The following is a 22,319-nucleotide window of genomic DNA, read 5'->3' as shown; positions in this document are numbered from 1 at the left end:
GCAGTGCTTAGGTATATTAGTAGGGAGGTTAGAATGTCTATGGTTGAGAGTAGAGCAGGTGTGGTAGAATCATTATTCTTTGGTTGCGATTACTAGGACACTCCATGTAGTAATCCATAAGGGCATATTGAATTTTGTGTTAGAGGTGGACTCAAATACTGCAGTTTTGGTCTTGAGATACAACAAGTTTGACAAGCCGACTATGTGACACTTCATTTAACAAGCAAAATAGTTAATGCACACATTGTGGGTGATTGCTTGCTAGCAGGTGTGACGAGAGGGAAAGGAGTAGCTCACACCTTCGCCCATTTATCAATCAGTGGTTTAAGAGTTTGGTCACATGCCTATCTAATGAAAATTCACTCTTTAGTGAAGAGGGAATTTATCCGGGAATTGTAGCATCTTTTTATTAGTGAGAATTATATTTTACTCCAAAAAAATGGTCATGCTAGTGCCCTAAGAGAACCATTAAAAAACGAATTAAAGTGGAAAAAAATGATGGGAGAAAAATATATAATTATGCATACTAGATTCCAAACAATAAATGTCATGCCTAAGAGCAACTCCAACCGGGATTGTATATGGGGTGCTATCCCCTTTAACTACAAAAATACAACCCCATTAAGGAAAATATATTCTCCAACCGGGTTGGCATATGAGGTTGTATTATACAACTTGTCTGACCCAGGTGCTAGATTTAGCACTTTGTTGAAAAAGTGATGGGGAGTTAAATGGAAAGAAAACATGACGGTTGGAGAGTGAACTCTTCCTCCCAATGGCTAGTAAATGTACTATAAAATCACCAATCATTCAATCTTTTTTTTGGTAATTACCAACCATTCAACTCACTAATAATTCACAAGAAAAAAGAGGAAGCTTATCAGATTTGGTCTAGATCGTTTCAAGAAGTTGTTCTACCATAGCAAACCCTCCATCAAATCCCTTCAGCATCAGACACTTCCCCTCTATCAAATCCCTTTTGGCATTCAGCTTCGCCTACAACGGAGCAACTCTAAAGGAGGAAGAAAGTTCCATAGAAAGAGGTATACGGATAGGGTTACATCTAATTGTTTATGTGTTTTTGTTATGTTGTGGGCTTGAGTTAAATTGAATAGTTTATGAGTTTAGATTTTAGTTATGTTTAATTTGGTTGGACTTGGGTTATATTATGGACTTGGATTTGTTTAATTGTTATTGGTTTAGGGTTTTAATTATTTTTAATTATTATGGGCTTGACGATTATGTGTTTGAGTTTCAATTAAATGGGCTTGATAATTATGTGTTTGGGCTTTAATTAAATGGGCTTGGGTTAAAAATTATTTCATTTTTCCTCCTTAGAGAAAAGTAATTTCCTATTTTACCTCCCTAGATGTAAAGTAATTTCCTATTTTACATGTTGGATATTGCAATCATCTTTGTTGGTTTGTGAATTGTGACTTCCATGTTGTGTCGTGATTCGTGAATCGGTGGATGTACCACCCAGCCCCTCCCAAACTCGCCATTTAAAATCCCCAAATATAAACGGTAATAATCTCCCCCTCTAGCTTTCAAATCTCTTTCCCTCTCTCGTTCTCTCGAAACCCTATACCAGCTATTGCTTTCTCTCTCTACTGTCACGCGGACGAATACTTCCTCTCTCCCGATCTGCGACGATGACAGCTGCTGCACCGCCGCTAGGAGCCGGCAGGGAGCTCTCTAGCCCACCGACGGACGGAATCTCGAATCTCCGGTTCTCAAACCACAGCGATCATCTCCTCGTCTCCTCCTGGGATAACGTATGCAAAACCCTAGCTCTATTTCTGTTGTTCACTTTGATGAATACTTATCTGATCCGTTTTGCTTCGTAGAGTGTGAGATTGTATGACGCGAGCGCCAACGTATTGCGGGGAGAGTTCTTGCACGGTGGGCCAGTCCTTGACTGCTGCTTCCATGATGATTCCTCTGGCTTCAGTGCTAGCTCCGACAATACTGTTAGGAGGTCAGTGCATATTCATCGCGTAAATATTTTGTTGATTGGAATACAAAATGAAAAATGTAGGCACTTATTAGGTAACTCGCTTGATAGCTACTGGTTTCCCAATAATGGTTTAGATTCGTGATATTCAAACTTCTATGAAATCTTTCTTAGTTTTTAAATAGTTTATAATCATTTTTATGTGTTAACTTGCAAATAAGTAGTCATTGATTCTCATTTTATAACTTAACCATCTTATTTATAAAAAAAGATTGTTTCCCCCTGATTTGATGCTGTTATTGAAATTAGTGTGGTTATTGGATTAGTCCTTTTGCATCAGCTATCTTACAGCACAGAGGTAAAAAAATGTGCTTACTCTTATTATGAGGAAACTTATTTTAACTGAGTTCAGCATTCTGTTTTCTTCATTGTCAGAAGCAAAGGCTTAGGTGTTTGAGGGCCTAAGAAATGCCTAAGCTTAGCTTATAGGCTTATAGAACTTGGCTATGCACACTTTGGAGTTTGGACAGACACAAATGGTGTTGCATTGACTTTCTTTCTCAATTGCATTTATATTAATAAGATAATATATGTGCAAAGGATTCAAATTTTTTTGCTAGAAATGAATGAAATTTGATAGATATCAAATTGTAAAAGAATAAAATAAGTTTGGGTCTTTCTTAAAGTTCCTTTGGTCATCGCCAAATCGACTTTAAGCTTAGGCAGTATGGAAATAGAATACATAGGTTAATGAACATAAAATCTCTAGAAAACTTGTTTTGTGAAGCTTATTTTCGAATTATGTTCAGACTTGTTTTCAACCATGGCAAGGAGGATATATTGGGAAGGCACAATGCACCCGTTCGCTGTGTCGAGTACTCTTACGCCACAGGTATGGGTGTTCACATGCTTCTCTTTCACTTTCATTCTTTTTCACTTTCTAGTACCAGTGTATAAGCTCATTTATTGATTTGATCTCATCAACAATTAAGGAAACTGGAAGATCATTTATTTTTGTGTATAATTAAACATGACAGAGTTCATTTCCAAATAAATAAATAAAATCTCAAAAACAATGAAGAGTTCAATATTTGGAACATTTTTTGAACGATGTATTTCTCTTTTACATCATTACATGATCTAACCTGATGTTCAGTGAAATGTGTGGCACTTATCAAAGATTAAACCAAGGGTATTATATATAAATTTATTCAGAAGGTAGAATAATTGGCTTGCGAATGTTCTAATCAAGGCTCTGGAACTCATCTGACTTTTACCCTTGAGCTAAAACACAGTTTGACATTATCGACACTATGAACAATAGACGGGTGGCCACCGAAAGCAGTGGCCTTGCACTTGGGGCCAACTCTCACTGGCAGTGTTATCAATGCGAAAAGCGCACTTCAAGCGCAAAGACATTGCATTGCTTCAAAGCGCAAAGCGCACGCTTTAAGTACATAAAGCGCAATATTCATAAAACAATTAATAAATTAATAATAATAAGAAGTTATAAATATTTCATCACAAAAACAAATTCAAGGTAAATTAAGCAATTTAGCATAGCACTATCGTATAGAAGTGGTGAGATTCAGAGTATAAAATAACCAGAGAGAGATAAGAGATTCAGCAAAGAGAGAGAAGTCGCAGAGATAAGAGATTCAGCAAAGCACTATCGTTTAGAATTGGTGAGATTTTAGTATAAAATAACCAGAGAGAGATTAGAGATTTAGCAAAGAGAGAGAAGTCGCAAAGATAAGAGATTCAGCAAAGCACTATTATTTAGAAGTGGTGAGATTCAGAGTATAAAATAACCAGAGAGAGATAAGAGATTCAGCAAAGAGAGAGAAGTCGCAGAGATAAGAGATTCAGCAAAGCACTATCTTTTAGAAGTGGTGAGATTTTAGTATAAAATAACCAGAGAGAGATAAGAGATTTAGCAAAGAGAGAGAAGTCGCAAAGATAAGAGATTCAGCAAAGCACTATTATTTAGAAGTGGTGAGATTCAGAGTATAAAATAACCAGAGAGAGATAAGAGATTCAACAAAGAGAGAGAAGTCGCAGAGATAAGACATACCTGCCTGCACAGAGAGGTAACCAAAGAGAGAATACTGGAGTCACAGAGAGATAGAGTCGATAATCGCAAGTCGCTGAGAGAGAATGAAGACTGTTGTCAACTTTGCGTGAACTGACTATTGGAGGAGAAGACTAGGGTTCGCAAGTTCGGCCCATACCCATGCTCAAAAAGCCCATTGAACCAGAAGTGACTTAAGCGTGCGCCTAACTGCACCTCTCGCTTCAACAGAAGCGTGCGCTTCTTTGCGCTTCCGTGACTTGTGCGATGCGGTGTAGAAGCGAGGCGTGAGGCCTGTGCACCGCTGCGCTTCTCGCTTTAAGCGTGCGCTTCGCACACTTTTGACAACACTGCTCACTGGTTTAGTGGAGGAATCTAGATTGTTATCTCAATTCTCCATTGGACAGTGTGGTCTAATATTATTTTATTGCATAATGGGTTGTTCTACTAAACTTTCATGGAGATTGAGATTGAGCAATTGAATGGGTTTTTCAGGAAGTGCTTGCATGTGTTAGATTTCTATTAAAGGACCCACTATGTGTGGTTGTCTGTTTATGTTTGTCTTAGAGGGAAACACTGTGAACAAAAGACGAGTGATCGCTGAAGTGAGTGGCCTTGGACTTGGGGCTAAGTCCTAGTTGTTTAGTGGGACGATAGAGCCTTGTCTCTGTTCTCCATTGGGCAGTGTTGTATAGTATTATTTTCATCAGTGATGAGTTATTCTTAAAACTTTCGGGGATTTCAAGAATTTGAGATTGGGCAAATGAATGGAATTTTCTAGCACTTGCATTTGTCAGACTCCTAATATCGGGCCTACTATGTGTGGTTTGTCCATTTAGGCTTGTCTTAGGGGTTCTTCCGTGGGTTTCCTATGTTTATGACAGGGAAGATGGGTTGCTTATTCCACCCCCTATCTGTCCAATAATTGTGTTGGCGTTTGTTTCCTTGATATATAATTAAGATTAAAACATAGAGTAATATATTTCTTCCAACCCCCGCCTTTTCTTTCCAAAGGTAGTTCAAAAATGTTTAAAAAAATGTATAGAGATTTGAAAAATAAGTGTGAGTTCAAGACTATTGAATCCTTTGTATTTACAACTTACTTTATAGAATGGACTATGGATGAGAGAGCTTAAAGGTTGAATAAATGTGTGATTAATAAGTCTGAATTTCCTTCTATTTTTCTGTGACAAATGTTTGTCGTGATTCCTGAATGCTATAACATACAAACATAGAGGCTAGAGCGTCTGTTGTCTTTGTCAAGATATGGGCTTTATCTCCTATATAATATGTATGCAAATTGTAATGCTGATAAATGATAACTGTATTTTATTCCATCAACTTGATATATGCTTTGGTCACATATGAATTTAAGTAACGTGATTAAATTTCACACTTGGTAAAGAGGAGTCTGCAAATGAAATCTCTCAAAAAATATGTAAGAAATTAGATGGGCCTCATGGGCAGATGGTCAAAGGTGGAATTGCATTTAATGAATTGATGTTTGAGATGCCCTGATAAGGCTCTTTAAGTACCTAACATTGTTCTGCTGAAACTTGAATAACAATAAACAGAGTTTTTTGCCCCTTGGAACGCAGATAAGTTGGGCAGGGCTATGTGCTTCAAGCTGGGAGACCCTATGATCAGTGATGAACTAGAAAATATGACCTGCACATGTTCTTTGGTCAATTGTTTATTTAAGGAGATAAGCAAAACATTGGCGGCAATGAAAATTCCTTGTCCATTCAGAAAAAAGGGAAAAGAAAGTCCTAGCTTGCTGGAAAACATTGACAGCAAGGGAAAGGTGTAATTTTGTGCAGATCTAGGTGTGAACTTGTAGGAAAGATGAGACCTCTTAAAGGAAACAGTTTTAGAGGAAAGTTTGACTGTAAAAGATAGCAAAAGAAGCGAGTATGATCGTTGTTCTGTTGTTGTGAAGTGTGAACTACAACCCATGCTATTATAGCATTCAAGAAGGAAGTAGGATGAATCAATACTCCATTCGTAAGAACTATGTGCACCTGCAGTAAGGGAGTAATGAATCAGGAAGTTGACTTACCAACTTAAGATTTTTTTAGTTTGATATAAGTGATAGCTTGTGTGTTATATGGATTCTTTGTTGTGATAATCACAATGTTACTTGGTTTAAAATTTCGCGTAAATGACACAGATCCTAGTTCTATGTGATGGCATTATTCTCTTACTTTCTTATGCACTGTGCTTTCTTCAAAATGGAGTATTTAGTTACATCATTGTATCATTCTAGGAATCAAATATATAGAACGTGATGAAACACATTTTAATTGTTTTCTTCGACAAAACTATAGCATATAATTACTTCCTATTTTTCAATAATTTCAGGGCAAGTGATCACAGGCAGTTGGGACAAAACACTAAAGTGTTGGGATCCTAGGGGTGCAAGTGGACAAGATCGTACTCTTGTTGGGACATACCCACAACCTGAGCGTGTTTACTCTCTCTCTCTTGTAGGACACCGTTTAGTGGTGGCAACTGCAGGAAGACATGTAAATGTTTATGATTTGAGAAACATGTCTCAGCCAGAGCAACGGAGGGAATCTTCGTTGAAGTATCAAACTCGATCTGTCTGCTGTTATCCCAACGGTACAGGTATTGATCTGAACCTCAAGAAATTATGGTAGTAACTTCAAATAATACCTCTTCAAATTTTGTCAGTAATTTCGAAAATTTTAAGCACAGATTCAACACAGAATGACTTGTTGCCCAATTTTCTACGTTAAGATCATGCTTTTATTCTCTTTGGATTCAATGTACAGATTGTTTTCCCTGAGTTTGTGGCTGATCCAACCGCCTGAAAATTTTGAAAATGATGTTTCTATATAGTTTTGTTGTAAAAAATGAAAGAATCTTCTTCAAATTTGATTGATGTAACTTTGTGCCTTAATAGCGGGGAAATCAGAAAGGTACCCTGTTGGAAGCCTGTCATGTCTGAGAAGCAATTAGCATACTTTAGTCATTATACAGCATGTTTGGCTGAAAGTGGTCAGGTCTCACTGATGCATTTTTGTGTCAGTCATGGGTTTTACTTATTCTGAATGCTATGTGCAGGATATACTCTTAGTTCAGTCGAAGGCCGTGTGGCAATGGAATTTTTTGATCTTTCTGAACCAACTCAAAGCAAAAAGTATGGGCCATATTCTTTGAAAAATGTGCTGTACATCTTGGATATCAGTACTACAGTGCTTCCTATTGTTGCATGATACTTTACTTAATTGTTTTTCCACTCTATTGGACAAAAATATTTTGCACTCTATCTTTTTTTTTGCAGCTGTCTGTTTTAGAGACTGAAAAAAGAAAACAAAATATTTAAAGAAAAATTTAGGCACTTAAGGCACATTTGGTAATTTTCAAGAATCAAGAACAGAGTTCAAGAACATTTTTCAAGAGTTTAAAGCAGAAAATTTGTTTGGAAAAAGTTATTTCAAATAACTGTTGTCAGATTTTGTTATTTACAAGTGTCGTTAATGGAATAACAATTCACCACGGAAACATTGAACACATCTTAAACATGTTTTCATATTTTGGTTCTCCAGAACTTTTTTATAGAAAAATAGATAGTCTTCAAAATGTTCTCCAAGAACATAAAAAGTGTTTTTTTTGTTCCCATTCAAAACTTTGAAAAAAAAATTTGGGCACTTTTGAAAATCAAATGCCAAGGAGACACTTTAGTTACCAACTTATTACTCGCTGAAATTATTTTTGTATCGCGATCTGTGACCAGACAATGGGTCAGGAGATGGTACTTTTGCCTAAATAAGGAACATAATTGCATACAAATTGATGAGCCAATTTTCTTTTTCTGGCATTTCAGCATGTACTGATCAACTTGGGTCCCGTGCAGATATGCATTCAAGTGTCATCGGAAATCAGAGGCTGGAAGAGACATTGTTTATCCAGTAAATGCCATTGCATTTCACCCTATGTAAGTTTGTTCTCTGCAGCTTTTGTTTATGAACTCTTTTGATCAAATATAGCTGGTAGACTAAAACCTGGAGAATGATAAGTGGTTGTCTTTATATCAAAATAACTTACTTTGCTTGATATTAACTTGTTTTATTTTTAGCATCATTTGTATGAAATGGCCACAAATTCTAGTAGTTTGGTTGTCATAGCCAAAGAAATAACTCATACGTTTTTACGACCAAAGGCAAAGGCCCTGCCTTGTACCAACTGATTAAGACTTTGGTTTGTATTATTTTCCTTAAGTAGTGGAATCCTGGTTTATAAATCTAAATGGTTTGTTGATCTGAAATTTTGGATGAGAAATTTAACTTTGGAAGATTATAGACAGTGCACTAAGAATTGAACCCCGTGCTTGAGACTGCCTACTTAATTGCATGATTGGCAGAATGCAGATATGTTGTGCGTAATTGGCTTTTATATTGATATGACATGTGATTATGATATGTAATGTACTGAAAATAACGTGACAGTCCTCTTTCAGGGACGAGTCTTACATTTGAGTTTGCTAAAGCTATCAATAGATTACGTTTTGACCTTTAAGGGGTGTCAAGTTGACATTACGAGTGCAGCGTTCATGATAATAGCAGCTACTCTCTAGTCTACTTCTATTTACTAATCAATGCTTCCAAATGCATCTACAGCTATGGTACATTTGCAACAGGTGGTTGTGATGGTTTCGTTAATGTGTGGGATGGAAACAACAAAAAGAGACTGTATCAGGTAGGCGTCAGCAGCCTCAATTTACAGATCAGAAATTTAGAGTTAACTACTTATTCTAACTCTGTTATTGTTTTTCAGTACTCTAAGTACCCGACAAGCATCGCAGCCTTATCATTTAGCAAAGATGGTCGTCTCTTGGCTGTCGCATCGAGCTACACATTTGAAGAGGGAGACAAACCGTAAGAAAGATCTCTCTCTCTCTCTCTCTCTCTCTCTCTCACACCCACACACAAACACAACAAACATTGGTGCTAAACATGCTATTTGTCCATTTTGCAGCCATGAACCAGATGCTATCTTCGTTCGCAGTGTGAACGAAATAGAAGTAAAGCCAAAACCAAAAGTTTATCCCAATCCTCCTGCATGAATGTACTTGGGAGATCTCGGTTTGTCTAGTCTTTTGGACCTGTAATATTTTATATGACGCAGCAGAGCTTCATGTCTCTTCGATGAAGCGAATTGGAGGCTAAAAGTATGAATGGGATGTTAGATATCTCTTTTTTACTTCCAAGTTAGCTTTTTATCCTTGCAAAACTGATAGTTGTAGCATAATGGTTTATTTTGGGTTACGACTTGGATGATGATAATCTTAGCTTATACATCATTTTAGGCTCGTTGTGCGTGTTTTCATTACTTCCATTTTATTTGGAGCAACAGCTTGCGCTATGCTTTTATGGCTTATTTGTACACCAACCCACCCCCACACCCCCCACACCCTGCGACATTGTTAGGGTGCAAAGATGTAATGAAATGTCATGTACAAATTTCCTTCGTGCTTCCTTTGTAGATAACTCGTTGTCTACGTTTGCAGATATATCCACATTTGTCTTGTTGGAGATGATGGGGTTTGTCAAACATTACTTGTACTCTGTAAGTTTCGAGTATGCAAGGGTTTGCTTAATTTTGGCATAATTCTTTGTGCTTGGTTGCTTTTCAAGTTTGAAATGGTGGATTTTATAGTAAAATCGGATTTTATATGAAGTTCACCAATTTGTAATTATTATTTAATAATTGATTACAAAAATAAACAAGTATGTTCACAAATTTTAAACAAGCTTTTAACAATCCTATTCGCAAACAGTCTATGCCTGTTTGCGAACACTTAAACGAGTTTGTTCGTGAACATCTAAACAAGCATGTTCATGAACATTCAAACAAGCCTATTCGTGAGCTCGCCCTTGTCTCAGCTCTGCTAGTTTATTAATCGAGTTTATCAAAGGATCCGGGCGGTGCACTAAAAATTTTTGAAAAAAATTCATAAATGTGTAGTATTTAATATAACGAATCCAACGGTATATTTTTGTTCGAAATAAAAATCAAAATTAAACATAACATAACAATTTTAAAATGTCGGATATAAACTCAAAATATTTTATTTTCGATCGCGATGATTTCTATTTTTGTTTCGAACAAAAAATACTACTCTAAATACTACATTTTTTTTTCAAAATTTTTAATGTTTTTGGTGCACCAGTTATAGGTGCACAGTGCACTAATACACCAATCCCTTTTTTTTGTTTTTAAGGATTGAAACTATTGAATTTCATTCAAAGATAACAAATATTACACCTAGCGCCATGAAAGTAGTAGCCTATGATTTTTTATTTTTTATTTTTTATTTTTGAAAAGAATGTCATAGACCTCATTGTATTAGGTTACCCAATAAATTGAGTAACTGACGCCCGTAGACACTCAGGGCCATCATAAAGATGGAATACAATCTAAGGACTTAAAAAACAAAGAACAAAATAATTTTACAATACCAAACTAGACTAAAAAATTATAAACACCGGACTACACCAATCCCTTGTCGAAAGCTTGGTTTACTATTTATATACTAAATAGTAAGCCAACCTAGATAATTAATTTTAATCTTAGTTAAATATTATTATTATAATTTTTGTTAAATACAATAAGTATACAACTTACTGTTTTGTCAGTCCAGCATCACAGTTAAAAAAAAAAAAAAGGGCCCACTTTTGCTTTTTACACCCCTGTCAGATTATCAGGTTTATTTCATCATGAAACTTTAGTACTGAAATGCAGTCAAGGTTGACTAGTACAACACGTGTCGAATCATCCCAAGTCGGGTGTCAAAAAGAGCACACTTCCTTTTTATTGCTTGAAATTAATAATATTTTGTGCTGCTTTTCATGGCTGGACTGATTTGACCTTGGTCCTTTAATTTACTTGTTATTATACGCCATGCTTTCCCTCATTCATCCCCTTTTGGCCACCCCTTGCCTCATTCATTTTCCTAGCAACAAATGCCACCACGGTCCCCTCGAATGAAGGGACCCTCTGGACTCTTTCATATCAATTCAAAATATTCTATCTCACTTTAATAATTTGCATGTTCAAATTGGGAGAAGTGGTTCAATTACTCAGTTATTCTTCAATCTACATAAAGACTCCAATGCCTTAACTGACTAAATCAAGAATCAACCTTCGCTCTCATAGTCTTAGTAGCTTTATCACTACTCCTCTTGCAAGTGCTATTTACTTTCTCGCTTGAAGCCTCAAGGAAAACTTCAGTACTTTCATTTTTGTAAAGTTAACCATCTCTCCTATGGTAGCTGTTCCAATTCACATTCGAGGTTGAGAAAAAATGGATCATCTGAAATTATGGGGTGAAGAGCTAAGATTGTCAAGTGGTTCTAGTCGTTCTACTGATAAGGTAAATATATCAATTTTATTTTTTTAATAATTATTTTGATTAATTGCATATATTAAAATTAAGTTGTATTGTTGGCAGGATGATATTGATATAAATGAAATAAAACAAGAAGAACCTGATCTTGTAAATGAAGGTGAAGAAGACATTGAAGTGGATGTAACAAATGAATTTTCCATCGATATGGTATGCTAAATAACTAAATTAATAAATGCTATTTTTGGTTAATTTCTAACAAAATTAATACTTTCTTAGGTATTCAATTCGCGTCAATCGTTAATTGAATGGGTGCAGAATACTGGACGTAATTTGGGTTTTGTTATTGATACTAAAAGTTCAGAGATTGGTGGATTCGGGAGGAGATACAAATTATTGTTAAAATGTGATCGTGGTGGCACCTACAAAAGTAAGAAAACCTCCACAAGGTTAACTGTCACAAAAAAACGAGATTGTCCATTCAGAGTGAAAGGGATGAAATTGAAAACAGATGATGATTGGACGGTAAGAGTACTATGTGGAATGCATAACCATTCCGCGACATTATATATGGAGGGTCATTCATATGTTGATAAGCTTTTTGCTGCTGAAAATGAAATATTCATAGATATGTTAAAGAATTTGGTGAAGCCACAAAACATCTTATATACGTTAAAGAACAGGGATCCGAACAACGTGTCCACCAATAAAACTATATACAATGCACGCCAGAAGTTTCGAACTACAGAGAAAACTGGTAAATCCCAAATGCAACAACTCATGTCATTCCTATACCAGTACGAGTACGTTTTCTTTAATTGAAGCAATGCTTAGAGTAATGAGCTTGAAGAATTATTCTTTGCACATGCAGGTTCGTTAGCACTATTGCGTGCATTCCTGCATCTGTTACTGATGGATGCTACATATAAAACTAACAGGTTCAGGATGTCTCTAGTTGAAATTGTGGGCGTGACTTCAACGAAGATGACATTTTGAATAGGATTTGTTTTCTTACAATCAGAAAAGGAGGATAATTATACTTGGGCACTGAATTGTTTGCGGTTAACAATGGATGAATCCACTTTTCCAAGAGTTATTATCACTGATAGAGATTTGCATTGATGAGGTCCCGTGCCCAAGTATTTCCCGAGTCGATGAAACTGCTTTGCAGATGACACATCGACAAAGCTGTTATATCCCACTGTAAAAAATCATTTCTAAAGAAGGAATCTTGGGATTCATTCTACTCCATGTGGCACACATCAATGGAATCAGAAACCGAGAATGCGTATGTGTATAATTTATCTGCTCTTGAGATGATTTTACAAAACTACTCCACAGTCATGAATTATATTAAAGATGTATGGTTGACGCCATATAAGGAGATGTTCATATCCGCCTGGACAGACACCTATATGCATTCCGGCAACCTGACCACTAATAGAGCCGAGAGTCAACATTCGAAGTTGAAACGATACTTGGGCACACCTCAATCAGACTTGGAGTCAGCAGTGTTGTCTATTCATCAGCTCATCAAGGTCAGTTCACAGCAATAAAGCTAGTTTGGAGAAAAGCAAAAATATTATCCAACATCGATTCAAAACAGGCCTATTCCAAAAATTATTGGGTTTTGTCTCATTGGATGCGTTGAATCTGATTTGGTTGGAATTTGAACGGTCTAAAGTTATTGGTGAAGATATCTACTATTGCAGATGTAAACTTCGTACAAGTAATGGACTTCCATGTACGCACGAGCTTGCAATATACACGAATGAAGATCGTTCTATACCACTTGCTTGTATTGATAAGTTTTGGAAAAAAACTTGACTTATTGCCAAGTGTTTCACTTGTCAATGATGCTATCGATTGTAGTGTCGAGCTAGAAATGTTCAAAGAACAGTTTAAGCATCAATCAAGGCCTGGTAAAGTCAGTCTACTAAGGAAGTTGGGGGAGATAATTAATCCATCAATAACTGCTCTTCTTGAAGCAGTTGTTAAGACAAATATTCGTGGACGCCCCCCTCAAAGAAGAAAGTAGACAAATCAACTCGTTGTAATCAGTATGCATTCGATTTTGTTCAGCACGATTTGAATCATTCTCGGGATCTAGGAAGACACAATTGTTCATCAGTTCGCCCCTCCTCAAAGAAGAAAGTAGACAGATCTACTAGTGGTGATGCGTCTGCATTTGAGTTCGTTTGGTAAGATTTTTGTTATTCTCAGGAACCAGGTAGACACAGTTGTTCATCTCTTTACAGCACTCCACCACTTCCTATGCAAAGGATTTCAAGATCGAGGTCAACTGCCCATGAGCATGTATATCTTAGTTAGTTCCCACCTATATTGCATCCTTACATTATGTTCATAAAAGATGTAAGAGCAGATGGAAATCGTGGCTTCTGGGCTATTGCTGGATTACTTGGTTTTGGAGAGGATGCATGGGTAAACATCCGACAAAACTTGATTGACGAGTTGAGAACATTTTGGGCAGAGTATGTTGAACTAAGTGGTGGTTATGATCGGACATGTTCCATTTACAACTCACTAAACTTCTGAGAATAAGATAGACCATCACCACTTCAGAACTGGATGACAATGCCAGACATGGGTCACTTGATTGCTTCAAGGTACAATGTCATATTACATCTTCTTAGTTCTAAACAGTGCTTGACATTTTTGTCACTACGATCGATGCCTCCACTGTCGCATGAACACATTATTATCACTATTGGGTTCGTTAACAATAATCATTTTGTCCAAGTTGCCTTGACAAACGATTACCCGATGTCTCCCATTACGATGCAATGGTTTAGATACATGTATGATCGCATAGCTGCATGGGTTACGACGTACACAGAATAACTAGAAGTATTTATTAAGTGTAGACGTTCTATATTTCCTCCTAAAATCACAGTGTTGTAATTTACATAATTTGTTTGAGTATTGAAATATTATTTATCTATATTTTAATTGAATATTTGATAAAGAGAGTCATCTTATGAGTGAAACAAATGAAAATCAATGAGTGTATCAAAATATATATATATTCAGAAATTCTCCTATGTGGATCAAAAAGTGTGGACCAACTTTGTGGATCAAAGTCTAATGGTTGTAATAAAACACAACATAAGTGGGGGCTACACATTTACTATAGGATCTATCAAATCTATGGTTGAAAAATAAGTTCACAAAGTTGATCCATATAGGTTATATATATAAAAATTGGAAAAATGTGAAAGACAATATTTGATTGATTTTAACATAATATAATTGTGAGTACGTATCATAGGGGGTGAGAGAAGCAATATAGCGGGTTAAATAGCAACGCCGAAAAAAAACACCTTTGCCGCTCCTAAAAAATGTCTGACAATCCAATGAATCCATGGCAGCCTCTTTTCCAAAATGTCCAAAAATTCTCGATTTGCATCCAAACCCATCTCTTCAAGTTCATCGACCATCACAGTCATCACCCATCTCCCCCAAAAGAGAATCCACTCTTTTCTCTCCATTCTTCCACATCATCCAAAGTTAGCCCAATAAACCATGGCTCCACCGTTGTCCACGCTCCGGACTCTCTTTCCAACAACAAGGTACTCATTTATCTTCGTATCCCACATTTTCGCTCATCATATTCATTGATTGAACTTGGATTGGAGTTTTTTCAGCGGTGTTTCTCGTATGACCATGGCAGATGAGCATACCACTTGTTTGCAGAAAGTCCTCAATGGGATGCCCTTTGAAAATCGTTTGTATTGATTCCTGTGGGCTTTGCTTATTCAACAGTTTTAGGTTTGCTAGCTTTTGCGGACTTTGGGATGAGTGGGGGAGTACATGTTTAAGGGGTTGGTGTGTGTGAAGGTAATGATTGCTATTACTCCATGCTTGTGTCACAAAACAAAACTTTCTATAGATAAGAGTCGATTCCCTGATTCCGACTATTGAAGCCCAAAATTTGATTGGTTTGGGTCAACACATGAAAATGAAATATAAACTTGTATGGTAGTGTAAGAAATATCGTATGGTAAATTATATTTTTTATGTGATTACTGTAAAAACATGAGCAATTTTGCTTCCTGTTGCCTTTCCTGCTTTTAGTACAACCCAAGAGAGGCTAATTTGAAATGAAATAGCCGAAAAAAGGATGTTGTAAATCTGTAGTGAGGTTGATTTCAAAAGTTTGCTACTATAATCCTCTGGTAGAACTAGTGTAAACATCTCTTGATACTTTATATCACTATATTTTTAGGCATTTGCATTTCCTTAGTAATGCATGTCTAGTAAAGTTCCTTAATGTTTTCCAGGAAAAAGCTACTGCACCTGTGACTAAAGAGGAGCTTGGAAGAGCCACTTGGACTTTTCTTCACACTCTTGCTGCACAGGTATCTGCATTATTACTCTTCTCTTAACTTTGTTACGATTTCATAAAGGATATTCCTACTTGCTGCATAAGGAATATTTTTCTTCGTAGTTTGTTTTCCTAGTTTATATCAAAATTTGATATTCCTACTTGCTGCAAAGGAATATTTTTGTTTGAAGTATGTCTTCCTTTTCTTCCTTTTTTATTTTTCAATTTTTAGAAATTGTCAGTTTGCCTCAGGGTGGGAGCTCAGCAGCTTCACTCACCTTTATGCACTTGAATCGCTTTATGCTCTTGAATTGGAAGAAAATAAGTTTTCTTTAATATATTAACTCTTGATTTAATATGTTTAGGAAAATTTTGAACCTTTTCTTTTCTTTTCTTTTCTTTTCTCCATGCAGTATCCTGAAAAACCAACACGGCAACAAAAGAAGGATGTAAAAGAACTGGTATGGTACTCTCTTGCATGTCCATTCACTGTTTCTAGTGTCTAATGGCCTATTAGAGTAGCTGTTTTGAATTTTCACTAAAACCAAAACTTCTCTTCCTTTGGCCGACATTTCCCGAGATCTGCTGCTCTTTGTACCGAAAAAGGGTAAGAGTTAATAGCTGATAATGTGCTCATGTAAGGACGAAGTATGGACTAAGTAAAATTTACTTGGAAAGCTTGCCTGTATCTTGTGTATTTCATCTGAGGCCACCAGATGGAAAGATTATCTTAGATTGAGGGTTAAAACATCATGGCTCCTAAAAAATATGAAATTTGAAAGACCCATCCAACTCAATTTAATACTAGGGCAGCTGAGTTACCGACTATTAAGCAGACTGAAATGATTCTATCTTTTTCTTTTTCTTAGAACAAAAACCCAATAATCTGTTTGAGTCATCATCTGCATGACTATGTACTTAACGTGTAATAATTATTTGCCACTTCATTGTCATTTTTGTCTGATCTGGCTCATCAGACTATTTAGCTTGGTGAATTTTTAAAGAATGCCGATTGAATTTATATATCGGTGCTCATCTAACATTGCTGTAGGTTGAGATTGATTGAAGTTATGTATGATTGCAGGAACACATGGAATAATATACAAAGAAACTCATAATCTTTAAATTCTTAATTCAGAGTGTAAAACAAGACCAAGGATCATTGCAAGTAAAAATATTATCCCTCGTTTCCCTTATCTAAGTAAGCAAAACACATTTGTGACATGAATTATCATAGTCTTTGAAGTACTTATCCAAGAAAATGGATACTCTAGATTCAAGTTTTTAGTTTTTACTGTAATTTATCTATATCTCTTAACAATTGAATTCACTTATGAAGTAGCTTCTGCATTCATATTGCTGGTAAAGAAATGGGGTAAAGAACATGTTGAGATTGGACCAGAAGATGGGTTTCTAATTGAAGCAATACCCTGTTTATCCTTATTGACAATGAGGCCTAATAGGATTGCATTTTTATGTTAGATGGCAATATTAACTCGGATGTATCCTTGCAAGGAGTGTGCAGATCACTTCAAGGAAGTTCTTAGGTATGTTTCCACTCCCACTCTATATATGTAAACAATTGCATACTCTTTTCCATCTCTCTCTGTTTTGCTTTCCATATAATACGAGCATAGATCAGGTGGGTGGAAGAGACATGTGTTTCTACTCAGATATGCAACCACAAGTAACTAAATAAACACTACATTGAGAAATTTAGGCTAAGGTAATGATATTCAGCGATAGGCATTCTTAAAAGTCAGCTATCGTCATGTACATCTGCTCGATAATTCACGTTCATACTTTGGGAAGCCTTTACAGTCTACGCTATGCATTGTGGCAAATATTTCTTTGAATGAGAATTTCAGATATTATAATTACAGTGCTAGTATTCGTTTTCCTGGCTCAAACTTTATTATGCAAAGTTGTGCTTTTCTCGAAAATGCAAAAGAGATGCATGTAATTTTGGGCTCAATTTATCTTTTAGAATTTCATCAGTAAAGGAAAAAAGAAAAGGTGGAAAATGAATTTTAAGTTGCCTTTTAATTGATGGATATCATTTGGTACATGTTTGGCAGAGCAAATCCCGTACAGGCTGGTTCTCATGCTGAGTTCTCCCGGTGGCTGTGTCACGCGCACAATGTTGTCAACAGAAGGTAGCTTTAAGTTATGCCTTTTCTAATATGTGAGGGAGCCTTGGTGCTTCTTGCACTTAATGAGCTCTACTTGTGGAAAGACGAACATCGTATAATCATAACTTAGTGGCTCATCAGCTTAAAACGAATTTCAGTAGCTTTACAGTATTATGCAAATGTAAATCGATTTTTCTTTGGACAGTAAATTATTATGGTGGAGAATTTACCCGACACATTTTTTCAAGTGCAAATTTTGAGGTCATCTATGTTGATATAACGTAAAACAACTGGTCACAGCAAAGTTTTATGGTTTGAAGTATTTTGTTTTAGGTTTTGATATGATCTGGCTAGAATCCATCAGGATTTTTCTGTTTATTCAAATCTGAATGTACTAATTGAACTCTAGTCTCATAAGTTTTGACAAACCGTATTAGTAAACGAGCTCTGTAAATTTTTGTTTGATTTTGCTAACATGGTTGATTTTAACAGCCTTGGTAAACTGGTAGTCCCCTGTGAGAGAGTTGATGCAAGGTGGGGCAAGATGGACTGTGAGCATCGTGCCTGTGATCTGCAAGGGACTACTACAAGCTTTGGTGATTGAACACTTTAGAATAACTGTCTTGAATATCTTGATTACAACTGTTTTATATGCTTTGTACATTATTTTTTTGATGTATTCTAGTGTTGTAAACCATACCAATTTAAATTATAATAACAAGGATTCCGTAATGCATTCATGTTGAAAGATTTTATAATATATAGCAAATAAATAATAAAATTATAGAAACAACAAAGATTGATAGTGGTTTGACCCAATAGACATACATTCATTTTACAGTAGGCTCTTTAAACTAGATGTAACATTTCATAATTTCATTAAAAAATAATTTTATACCATACGAAGTCTTATCCTAATTCTTAAAAACCATCAAATATCTGATAATTTATGAAATTTTATCCTCTTCTCCAAACGGAACGAACCCTTTGGGGAGAATATGAAAAACTGGAAAGTGAAATGGTTAGGCCTTTGACAATCATAGCTTGCCATTTACCAATCACAAAAATTGGCCAACAATAACCAAAAAAAAGTGACCATGCTTAACAATAATCACCAACAGACCAGGCCACTCTTCATAAACAATAGGACAAACACCATGAAAAAGGCCAACTTATAAAACAAAATAAGGAGTTAATGCAACTTTTCGTCACTCAAAGATTTTTGAAATTCCAAATCGATCACCGAATATTCAAACGTTTCAACTTAGAAACCCCAAGATTTTTGAAATTCCGGTTATTATGTTGAAATATTTGAACATTCAATAACCGATTTGAAATTTTAAAAATCTCAGTACAAAAAGTTGCATTTACCCCCAAAATAAGCCTAGCAAAGGATGCATTTCATAGGTCTAGGAAACAATGTTGGTCAATTGCATAAAATATTATGGAACTAAAACCATTTAAAAAGAAGCATTTACATGCATTCTGTAACACCTCCGAGTAAGGCATCATAAAATCACAATACAAAGTGCTGGTAACTGATAAGTATGTTAAACGGGAAAAAGAAAGAAAAGGACACCATTTTATTTCATAATGAGTTAACCGCGTGCTTAGAAAAGGCTAGGCCTCCACCTTCATTCGAGCTTGCCATTAAAGGTGGCTAGATAAACAGAGAAGACCAAGTATGATCGACTAGCCCTAAACCTTCAGCCGGCATGCAGCTCCATAATCACGTATCAACTCGTAACAACAAATCCACTGTTGTAAAATCAAATTTTATTTGACACGAGAAAACCTGTTTATATATTCTAGGTATGCTACATCCCGTTCAGAGTAAAACCCTATCCTAAATATAAAAAATTTGGATGGAGAAACCGGGAGAAAAAGTAATATGCCCTAGGACGAAATTTAGCCGCCAGATGATCCAGCCTCGGCACCAGCATCTTGGACATTGGAGTTTTCAACTGAACGAAATGGTGGTGCCACTCCAAATTTGATAACATAAGCAGTCTCATAAACTGGCCGCAATTTCAGAATCACTTGTGCATCCAAATACGAATCGCAGGAAAAACACCAAACTGAGAGGTCACTGCTTTCAAAAGGAAATACAAATAATGGCAGGGAAATAAGGGGATAACAGAACAAAAATGTCACTAAGAAAAAACTTAAAATTAATGAAAAAGAACCAAGAAGAATCATGTACCTATAGCTAAGTGCTAAACAATGGCCAGTTTGCTGAAAATGCTGAAGCATATGCTTGTTCACAAAACGACTGCACAGGACATCCTTACAGTGAAGACATAGCCAATTCTCCCTAGGATGTTCGCACCTTGTACCAAAAGGAAAGTAGCCTTTTATTTGCTATATCATAGGAATCCAACAGAGGAGAAAAACACGCATATACTAAATGTTTTGAAAGTAGGGAGTCATAACTAATATAACTGTCACACATCAAACCTCTCAATCTAAAACAATGGAAAAACATGCATATACTAAGGGTGTGTTTGGAAATAGTTTTGGTTTTTTATTTGCTATATCATAGGAATCCAACAGAGGAGAAAAACATGCATATACTAAATGTTTTGAAAGTAGGGGAGTCATAACTAATATAACAGTCACACATCAAACCTCCCAAATCCAATTATCTAAAACTTCATGTGCTTACTAGAACTTTGATCTACATGAACTTTGATGTTGAGAGTAACTAAAAGAATTATACAAGGGCAGGAAAACAATTCAAAATAACTCTCAAAACTGCACCAAAATAATTTTTTCTCATTTATTGAATACTAAAAAACAAGCTTTTCCAAAAATATTGCCACCAAAACCAATCCATGTCTTCTCAGCCAGTTTTCTCATTTCGATTGAAAAGAATCAGGAAAAATAAAATGAAAAGAAAACTCACTTAACAGTTATTGAATACTAAAAAAAACAAGCTTTTTCCGAAAATATTCACGTGGTGGTTCCTGTTGATATTCTTATAAATTCATATAGCCGACCCCAAACTTTTAGGATAAAGGCTTTGATGATGATGATGATTGCCACCAAAACCAATCCATGTCTTGTCAGAAATTTTTCTCATTTTTCGATTGAAAATAGAATCATGAAAAAAAAACTCAAATAACATTTATTGAATACTAAAAAACAAGCTTCTCGGAAAATATTGCTGCCAAAACCAATCCATGTCTAGTCAAGTTTTCTCATTTCAATTGAAAACATAATCAGGAAAGAAAATGAAAATAAGAGAATAAGACTAACTTAACAAAGCACTGCCCAGTTCCCCCACCTCCAACTTCTAGGCATAAATAACACATGCCAACTACATTTCCTCTAACAATAGTATAACAAAATTATGTATCAAGAAACCCAATCAAACATATATGAATTCTTTGCTATGCGGTGCTCAGTTACATGCGATTTCCCTTCTTATGAACAATCAATTAGGGTTCAAATTGGGGGCTTTTGCAATTGAGGGATAGTGAAGCCAAATTATATTACCTGTTGCAAAGCGTATCAGGAGTGGGTATGTGGAAAAGATCAGAAGACAGGGAAGCCAAGTGATCGCACGATGTACGGGCCTCAGCCCAACCAGATTCCGCTCCCTCTTCCATTAAGTCACCCTCCAAGTCTTCTATAAAACCAAGTTCCTGCAAGAATGAAATATTTGAATCCTCTCAATCTGAAGGAAAAGAGAAAATAAATGGGATTACCAGTAGAGGAGGAAGTGAAGAGGCAGCTTGTTTCGCCATTGAAGGAATCAAAACCCTCGACTTTTTTTTGCTTAAAGTGGAAAACCTCGAATTTTCTTAAATGTAAATAAGTGCATTTTAATTTGGTATATTCGTAATTCAGAAGCTAACTTAACTCATCTAACATTAAACATAAACTTCTTAAAATTTATTGACTGAGAAAAATTTATCGGAAGTACTACATAAACATTCATAAACTTACATAAACATGTGATATGCCTATGTGACTTGTCAGTTTGTAAGTTTATGGATGAGAAAATTATGAACATATATCATTTTGGAAAATTTATTATCTATATAAAGGCTTAATTTTATTTACTGTAATGATAAATGTACATAACCAAAAATCTTTAACTATCCCCTGTCACTCCACATCAGCCACATGATATGGTAGTTTCAAAATTAAATAATATTTTGAAATTCAAAATTTTCTCTCACATAAATCTAATACTTATCTACAACCTCCTCTTTCTCTTTAACTATTCTACATCTACAATCTCTCTCTCCTCCAACAACTCTGCAACATCTCACTCTCATCACTTTTCATCTACAATATCTTTCTCCAACCACTCTCCATCTGCAACCTCTCTCTTTGTCTTCTATAGATGACATCATAGATCCGATGATGAGGAAGACGACGACACTAATATTAGATGGTGATGAGGAAGCCGTCAAGAAGCACTAGTAGAGATTGGT

General features: G+C 35.8%; 4 protein-coding genes across 4 annotated transcripts; 3 read left to right on the top strand and 1 right to left on the bottom strand.

Annotated features, from left to right (window-relative positions):
• The first annotated feature begins 1,415 nt into the window (after positions 1-1,415).
• LOC119983665 (mitotic checkpoint protein BUB3.1-like) lies at positions 1,416-9,585 on the top strand. The gene is made up of 9 exons (XM_038827360.1): positions 1,416-1,775; positions 1,848-1,978; positions 2,764-2,846; positions 6,387-6,653; positions 7,113-7,188; positions 7,906-7,986; positions 8,669-8,747; positions 8,826-8,926; positions 9,027-9,585. Exons 1-9 carry the CDS (start codon positions 1,653-1,655, stop codon positions 9,112-9,114), a joined length of 1,029 nt encoding a protein of 342 aa, XP_038683288.1. The 5' UTR covers positions 1,416-1,652; the 3' UTR covers positions 9,115-9,585.
• A 1,770-nt stretch (positions 9,586-11,355) lies between these two features.
• On the top strand, positions 11,356-12,393 carry LOC119983430. The gene is made up of 4 exons (XM_038827114.1): positions 11,356-11,424; positions 11,503-11,607; positions 11,677-12,154; positions 12,269-12,393. The coding sequence occupies exons 1-4, from the start codon at positions 11,356-11,358 to the stop codon at positions 12,391-12,393; spliced, it is 777 nt and encodes a 258-aa protein (XP_038683042.1).
• Positions 12,394-14,695: 2,302 nt separating this feature from the next.
• Positions 14,696-18,617, top strand: LOC119983900 (FAD-linked sulfhydryl oxidase ERV1). The gene is made up of 6 exons (XM_038827638.1): positions 14,696-14,987; positions 15,699-15,776; positions 16,156-16,203; positions 17,225-17,289; positions 17,821-17,898; positions 18,367-18,617. Exons 1-6 carry the CDS (start codon positions 14,757-14,759, stop codon positions 18,476-18,478), a joined length of 612 nt encoding a protein of 203 aa, XP_038683566.1. The 5' UTR covers positions 14,696-14,756; the 3' UTR covers positions 18,479-18,617.
• An 813-nt stretch (positions 18,618-19,430) lies between these two features.
• LOC119983837 (ubiquitin carboxyl-terminal hydrolase 14-like) lies at positions 19,431-21,716 on the bottom strand. Its single transcript, XM_038827566.1, has 4 exons — positions 21,585-21,716; positions 21,373-21,521; positions 20,078-20,203; positions 19,431-19,963 (listed from the first exon to the last, which is right to left on the bottom strand). Exons 1-4 carry the CDS (start codon positions 21,621-21,623, stop codon positions 19,783-19,785), a joined length of 495 nt encoding a protein of 164 aa, XP_038683494.1. The 5' UTR covers positions 21,624-21,716; the 3' UTR covers positions 19,431-19,782.
• Between the last annotated feature and the right edge of the window lie 603 nt (positions 21,717-22,319).

The sequence above is a fragment of the Tripterygium wilfordii genome, chromosome 18, assembly GCF_013401445.1.
Source record: "Tripterygium wilfordii isolate XIE 37 chromosome 18, ASM1340144v1, whole genome shotgun sequence".
NCBI lineage: Eukaryota > Viridiplantae > Streptophyta > Magnoliopsida > Celastrales > Celastraceae > Tripterygium > Tripterygium wilfordii.
Note: the sequence above shows the minus strand (reverse complement) of the source record. Positions and strands in the feature narration are given on the sequence as shown.